The 8,157-nt window shown below is 42.1% G+C and overlaps 1 protein-coding gene across 1 annotated transcript in view; it reads right to left on the bottom strand.

The window, feature by feature from the left end:
- si:ch73-61d6.3 (occludin) overlaps nucleotides 1-6,255 on the bottom strand; it is a 15,823-nt gene extending 9,568 nt beyond the window's left edge. Inside the window, exons 1-3 of the mRNA XM_058389897.1 lie at nucleotides 6,062-6,255; nucleotides 1,743-2,497; nucleotides 346-507 (exon numbers count right to left, since the gene is read on the bottom strand). Of these exons, the coding sequence (XP_058245880.1) occupies nucleotides 346-507; nucleotides 1,743-2,486 (906 nt within the window). The 5' untranslated portion in view covers nucleotides 2,487-2,497; nucleotides 6,062-6,255. The remainder of the gene's footprint in view (nucleotides 1-345; nucleotides 508-1,742; nucleotides 2,498-6,061) is intronic.
- Nucleotides 6,256-8,157: the final 1,902 nt, after the last annotated feature.

Raw genomic sequence — 8,157 nt, 5'->3', positions numbered from 1 at the left:
AAATATGTGCTTCTCTGTAGGTTTAATTTTTTTTTAATTGTTTCATGTTGCATTTCCCTTGTGATCCTTACATCTTTTACCTGTTTAAACACCTGTCTGAGGAGATTTTATAAACAAATGTTTATTATATTTCATTTTTTATCCTGTATTTTATTCCCCAGGTCTGTATTCTAACGTATCCTAACCTCTTCCTGGTCATTTCATTTAAACTCCAGGATCATGTATAATAAAGGCTGGAGTCCACTGTGGTCTGTTAATAAAAGATGAAAGTGCTGCAGTTTTCTTTCTGAAATGATGAAGTGATAGATCAGTGCAGTGTTTTTGACCTGAGTGTAGTAAACATACCCAGTCCTCCACATCTCTGCCCTCAGGGCCGCCGGTCAGAGGCTCATCCCAGTACACGTTGGGTTTCCCATAGCGCCAGATCCTGCTTCTCGTTTTATAGGAGAAGAACGCCGCTACAGCCAACGCTATCACCACCAAGAAACCACACACCATCGCCACGGCCTGAGAGAAAGAGAGAGAGAGAGTGTGTGTGTAAAACCATACTGAGGTGATAGAGAGATTCAGGATGTAGTGAGATTAGACCTCAGTGAGGATTTAAGTTTTTTTTCCGCAGATGGAGATCGGAAGAGACGTATCTTACTCAGAGACATGACTTACACTGATCACCCATAACATTATGACCACCTGCCTAATATTGTGTTGGTCCCCCTTTTCCTGCCAAAACAGCCCTGACCCGTCCTGCACTGTGTATTCTGACCTCTTTCTATCAGAACCAGCATTAACTTCTTCAGCAGTTTGATCAACAGTAGCTCGTCTGTTGGATCGGATCACACGGTCCAGCCTTCTCTCCCCACGTCCATCAATGAGCCTTGACCGCCCATGACCCTGTCACCAGTTCACCACTGTTCCTTCCTTGGACCACTTTTGATAGATACTGACCACTGCAGACCGGGAACACCCCACAAGAGCTGCAGTTTTGGAGATGCTCTGATCCAGTGGTCTAGCCATCACAATTTGGTCCTTCATCAAACTCAAAGCTCAAATCCTTACTCTTGTCCATTTTTCCTGCTTCTAACATCAACTTTGAGGACAAAATGTTGACTTGCTGCCTAATATATCCCACCCACTAACAGGTGCCATGAAGAGGAGATACTCAGTCTTATTCACTTCACCGGTCACTGGTCATAATGTTATGGCTGACTGGTGTGTATTATGGAGTAAATTAATTAAGTATAAACTGAAGTTAAAATTTGTCTGTAAGTGTAGCAGATGAGCGCTGGGTGTTATTTTAATGAGCTTCTGAATGATGATTTGTTCCTGTGATTAATGTGAGAATTTCATGCAGTGATTCATTAGTAACATGTTTATCTGCGTTTTATTTTCATTTTTAAACAGTTTATCACTTTTATGTTACAGCAAAGAAAAAACTTTACTTCATCAGTCCACATTTTCTATTCCTGATTTTTTTTAAGTCTCTAAAGCTGAATGTTTGTGTGTAAAGGCAGTGGTCTGCTTTCAAAATTCGATCTTTTTATAATCTGACTGTGGAGCTACAGAAAATGACTCTGACTAACGTAAAAAATATTTACGTTAAATATAATTTACTCTTCTTTTTCCTTTCGTGGCTACATTAGCCATCAGGTTATATTTACAGACCAGATCTCTAATCTCGTGAATCTTCGGTGGAAGCTACTAACAGACGACGCAGTGGCAGCATTGAGCGGTCAGTGATTTACCTCCTGAGGATCGACGTAGCAGTAGTGATAGAGGTACTGGTTGTAGAGTGGGAATCCTCCGCCCATCCCTGACACGCTGTTCCCGTACAGGCTCTGACACATCATCAGCATGGGGTTGTAAAGGGCGTTGGCGGAGCTCTGAGCCATGGGGTTCACCCCTACAATGTACACAATATTGATGATGCCCTGCAGCACGGCCAGGATGACGGAGGACACCAGCACCACCAGGTAGAACTTCCTGCTCCGGATGGTCCGCGTTTTGGAGAAGGTAGCCACGAAGATAGCCAGCGACACAATGAAGTTGATGGCAGCCATGGCGATCATGGCGGATTTGGCGGAATATGGGCTCACGTAGTTGTAGCCTCCATAGTACCCCGATCCGTAGTACCCGGAGCCGTAGTACCCCGATCCGTAGTACCCCGATCCGTAGTAACCTGATCCGTACCCAGACCCCAGACCGTACGAGCCTCCGTACTGCATGTCCCAGACCAGCGTCGACGCCACGCAGGCGAAGATTCCGAGACACAACACCACAATGGCACCTTCCATGATCTTGATGATTCCAGGAGGAGAGGTCCATTTGTAGAAATGTTGAGGCACTTCCTCTCCCACATAATATGATCCAGGAGGAGGGGGGTAGGGGTCGAACTCGCTCTGAGGGGGGAGGAAACTACCCTGGGGTCCGTAATTGTTCATCGGAGGGCTGTACATGGGGGGACTGTCGTACGACTGCTTCTCAAACATTGTGGAGACACCTGAAATATAAAAAAAAACCAAGGAAAATAAAATGATTTAATAATAAAGTTTACATGCGCTGTTAAACAAAAAATAAACAAAAAAATCGTCAAGAAGAAAAAACAAGTGCAAAAGTTTAAAAAGCACAAAGGTAAAGACACTGGATTAGCGGGATTAAGTATTTATCTGGATTAAAGAAATACTCAAAAGTGGACAGAAGTATCTGAATATTAATGATAAATTCATAAATGTGTTTTTATCAGATATTACACATCAGTACACTTTGAATAAATAAAAAAAAAATAATTCTCTCTTTATTAAATACAGGTTAGTGTGTTTTTATTGTCTAAAATAAGTAACAATATTAGTGGAGAAGGAACTGAGCCCTGAGAATGAAATGGATGACGTGGTGATGATCTGGACTGAACAGGACGTTGTGAGTTTAGTACACTCTGACTTCTGGACTCCTCGGTAGTGACCAAGATAAACAGAGCTCAAAGCAAAACTGTTCCAGATCTTACACTAGGATCCAAACATGTGTGTGAGGTAACGGGAGACGGAGACGGCCGTACCGGCGCTCAGACTCCCGGCTCTTCACACAGCCAGTGTTTTGTGTCCAGAGCGGTGGGAGTACTCCCTCAAAATAGCCCATTGTCCACTCCCAAGCTGAAAAGACCAGATTGTGCTGCCTGTATTTTTTTTCTAAGATCAGAGGAAACTCACACTGCTCTGAAAACACAGGTTTTCTTACAACGGCGCTCGGAGAAACTCCGACACGATGTCGTTCAGGAGCGTTTTTTTAAACACACTGAAGCACCCCAGGCTGTTTGTGGAGGATTATGATTTATGACCACAGCACTGAAAGACTTTGGTCAGTAACGCCTAAAGGAATGCGGTGTAAAATATCTGAAATGTTTAGAGTACCAAACTTTTCAGGATTGTTTATGTGCCATGTACCTGACCGACCTCAAGCCCCGCCCACATTTCATTACTGTGGCTTCTGTAATAGAAGAAAGCTTTACAGGAAATGTCTCCTTCACACGCAGCCTAATAATCCACCAACAATCAGAAAAATAATAAAAGTAAAGAAATAAATCGGCAGTGAGCTCGGAGCTAATAAAGAGATTTTTCTGTCATTAGCAAGTTTTGTTCCTCCTCACCATTAGCGTGCCTGTCCCATGAGCTTGTGGTTTTTTGTTCAAGACAGCAGCACCGAGCTGAAACTCACACAGTGTGAAGATTTATACTGCCTGTAAACAGAGTGTGTGTGTGTGTGTCCAGTTTACTGTAGACCGGATCATAAAAATTCATTAGAGAGCTGTTATGGAGTTAAGCTCCATCAGACTTCAAACAGATTTCAGCACAGCAAATTAAATGGCATCAATCCCAGACTCTTCAGGCTTAAACATCATCATCATCATCATCATCATCATCAGCAGCAGCAGCAGCAGCAGCTCTGAAACGAACGACTGAAACCTCAACACTACTGTAGTCCTCTCTGACCTGCTGGAACTGTGGTGACAAACACTTCCTTCATCTGGAGCTCTGCTGAACAAATACCTCCACACTTCAGTGAAACCGGTGATGACATTAACAGTGACGCTGCAACAGCGTGAACATCTGGGATACGTTCTTCATACAGGATTTCTCAGATTAATCTTCATCTTTTAAAGACAACTCGGTCCAGCTCAGGATCAGGATTATTAAATCTTACATCATGTTGTTTTGTTTTTGTTAAAGTGACACACTGGGAAGAAAGGTCCAGGTTTACTTTATCTGCTTTATCAACCTGCTGTGACGTTGTTGTTGTGAATCAGATGATTAGAGTGTTATAACACGTTATAAAGAGCCTGGAATTCCACTCGACCTCAACTGCAGAGGGGTTTAAATTTCACTGGTCAGAAAAAAAACCCTGGATTAACAAAGAAGCCCTGATCTAAACTGGATGGAGTTGTCCTGAGAACACGAGAACACACACACACACACACACACAGAGAGAGAGAGAGAGAGAGAGAGAGAGAGCTCGGTTACCACGGTAACCGTGTTCAGTCAAAAGTGACTTTTTGCTACAACAAAAGCGAGTGGCTTTGCAGAGACGAGGCGACTGGTCCTTCACTCCGTCTGCATTCCTGCATCAGCCGGCCACCGAGCGAGGAGACACAACCACACGCTGATCCAGAAGATGTTCTCCTCATCTTAAAGTAGAGAATTACAGCAGGTCAGCTGCCTCTAAACACCTCTGTTTAACAAGGACGCTAACGTGTTAAATGTGGATTATGTTAAGAAACGTCCACCAATCAGATCTCTGCTTCAACCTACCAATCAGAAACAGACCCTGAGGAAGATTACAGGACGACGAACACAAACTGTACGGGGGAACGGAGAAGCTGAAAACGTTTAATACGGTGTTTACGAACTGAGAACACACTGACACCCAGAACTTCTCCCTGAGGACCTCCACAAATCCACCTGCTCAGTCCCTGCTGTACAGGGCAGAGGGGTGCCAACACTTTTCACAGAGCAGCATATGGCTTCTAGTCAGCATTTGTACACCTGAGTAAAGGTGAAAGTGATAAATCGGATAAAAATGGGAAACATGGCAAGCGTGAGGAGAAATTCCCACCATAGCAGCAGATCAACAGCTTCACTCAACAACAGGAACATCAGAAGCACATGGAGATAACTGCACACCTTCCTCACCTCCTCTATCTACAGGCTGGAGAAGGAGATCCACACACACATGAAGAGAAACATAAAGAATCTGCACGGTAAGGTAGATTGGTCCCACAGCACTGCTGGATTCTGGGTTCTGATTGGTCAGGAGGTGTGGACTTCACCGTATCATCAGTAAATACTTCACTAATAATAAACAGATTATAAAACACTGCTATGGTGACGATGTCTGTGTTAATGTAACAAATATCAGAAGGAGTCTCCAGTGTTCTTCTTTTGTCTTATTTTTACATTATTATCTTAAAGAGTCTGTTATTCGTTAATAAACAAAGAAGTCGTGAGTGTTAGTAAACTGCTGTTGTTTAAGACAAATAAAACACTTATTAGAGGTGGGAACAGTGACTACACACACACACACACACACACACACACAGTGTACATAAATCCAGACTTACATTTTGGTTGCTATATAGGTATTATTATCATCAATAAACTCAGATTATAGTTTATAACGTTTGTTATAAACTGTAATGTGTGTGTTATTTCAACTACACAAAAACTACACAACAATGCCACAGAGGTGTAATTTATACATATATAATAACTCTGTAGCTTTTTGTGTGGTTAAAGTCAGCAAAACAAAACTAAGTATAGTGATACAGAAAAATATCCTGTAGCATAAACAACAACAACAACAGTGTTTAGTTATTTCACATTTCATTAATACACTCATTCTACTCAGAGTTTAGTTTATTTGTGTAAAAGATGGATTTACAGATGCATTAAAATGTTGAAAATAATCTAAAACTGGTCAAACTTTCCATATTTGAGTGAAATATATAAACTATAAGCTATAAACAGTTAGTCTCGCGCGCGCGCGTGAGCTCTCAGGACACCTGTGACTGTCTTACCTGAGACACGGGATAAAGTCCGAGTTCCTCTTTTATTCCTCCCCTTTAGTTCTTTTAAAGTTTTCCTCTTCGATTAAAGATGTTTAAATCTTTTTTTATTTTAAAGCTAGAATAGATAGACAGACTTTCACCCCGGTTTGTTTGCTCACACAGCGTACTGACTCTCCGCTATTCCTCACACACGTATATACACACACACACACACACACACACACACACACACACACAGAGCTCAGCTTAGGTGGGCGGGCATAAGGAGCCCAAAATGGCGCTGATGTAGTGCACTAAGTACGGAGCAGGAGCCGAAATTTAATTCTCTTTTTAGAAGTCGACCCTCGCCTTTCACGGTCAGACCGGCCCCGAGGCTGTATTACAAATCACTCAGTACTACTAAACAGTGCTTTTTAATGAGGTTTAAAGCACAAGCCTCAAACAATTACACTGATAAAATAGCGCGAGACATAAACTCGCTAGCTCATACAAGTGCTTGCTAAAAATCGCAATTTTACCTCAGCGATTCAAAAAAAAAGAAATTAAAACATTTCTTCGGAGTTTTATTCATATTATTATTATTGTTCTTCTTCATATTATTATTATTTGAAGTAATTCTCATTAGGTGATTTGGGACGCGACCCACAGAAGGCTTCATGTCACAAGTCGCTCTCTGAGGTAACCGTAGCGCACAGCTTTTTCGGGAGGCGGAAAAAGGAAGTATCTCCATGGCAACAGCTCGGCATCTCTTCCTGAGTCGCCATATTGGATTTCTTCAGGGTTCTTTAACGGTTTGAAACGCTCTCAATTTCCTTAGAAATAAAATATGGTATTAAAGCATGAATAAGACAATAATTCAGCTGATTAACAGAGAGGTAACAAGCAGCTAATAGTTAAACAGATACTTCAGAGGGTACAAAACGACAGTGTTCGCTTTTATCTGGGTAATAAATCTCTGCTATAATGCAAATAAATCATTCTAAATCCCAGCTACAGGATACATGATAACTGTTTCCTTTTAAAATATCTTTACATAGACTAAAAGATCTGTTTGCAATCTATACTTTTATACCTGGTATTTGAAACAAATAAAAGAAGAAACAAACAAATAAACGAGAAAACATGAAACTGTCAAAGACCCAGTGACAGAAGCAGGAGAGCGCCCTCTGGTGGACAGGTTCAGACTCAGCAGGAATGAAGAAACTCACAGGAACAGATTTCTTTACTTGTCTTTTCCAAACATACACTATATTGCTAAGTTTTGTACACCCCTCCATATCATTGAGTTCAGGTCAGATCAGTTTTTCAGGGGTTGGGCTCAGCCCCTTAATTCCAGTGAAAGGAACTCTTAATGCTTCAGCTTCATACCAAGACATTTTGGACAATTTCATGCTCTTTGTGGGAACAGTTTGGGGATGACCCCTTCCTGTTCCAACATGACTGCACACCAGTGACCAAAGCAAGGTCCATAAAGACATGGATGAGTGAGTTTGGTGTGGAGGAACTTGACTGTCCTGCACAGAGTCCTGACCTCAACCCCATAGAACACCTTTGGGATGAATTAGAGTGGAGACTGTGAGCCAGACCTTCTCGTCCAACATCAGTGCCTGATCTCACAAATGTGCTTCTAGAGGAACGGTCAAAAATCCCCATAAACACACTCCTAAACCTTGTGGAAAGCCTTCCCAGAAGAGTTGAAGCTGTTATAGCTGCAAAGGGCGGGACAACTCCATATTACATTCATGTGCATGTAAAGGCAGACGTCCCAGTTCACAGTTTCCACTCTTACTCATCCCAAAGGTGAGGAGCAGAACTCTGAGAAGCTTCTGGTGGAATTTTCCACCTGCAGGACCAGAGCCTGTCATCATCAAGACCCTCATGCATCGTCTCTGTGTTAAACCTCCTGAACACCTCACACCAGGATGTCCACCTCCTGCTCAGCTTTTAAGGGGCGGAGCTCAGCATATGAAGGGTGGAGCTCAGTTCTGGGCCAGAAAAAAAGTAAACATAAACTTGAAACAAAGAAACTAGCAAAGTTTACGAGACAGCAAACCTCTAAATAAATAAGATTTCGAATTTCTGTTTAAATCCATATGATAACAGAC

This window comes from Hemibagrus wyckioides, linkage group LG05 (genome assembly GCF_019097595.1).
Source record: "Hemibagrus wyckioides isolate EC202008001 linkage group LG05, SWU_Hwy_1.0, whole genome shotgun sequence".
Taxonomy (NCBI): domain Eukaryota; kingdom Metazoa; phylum Chordata; class Actinopteri; order Siluriformes; family Bagridae; genus Hemibagrus; species Hemibagrus wyckioides.
This window is presented reverse-complemented; position numbering and strand designations above follow the sequence as displayed.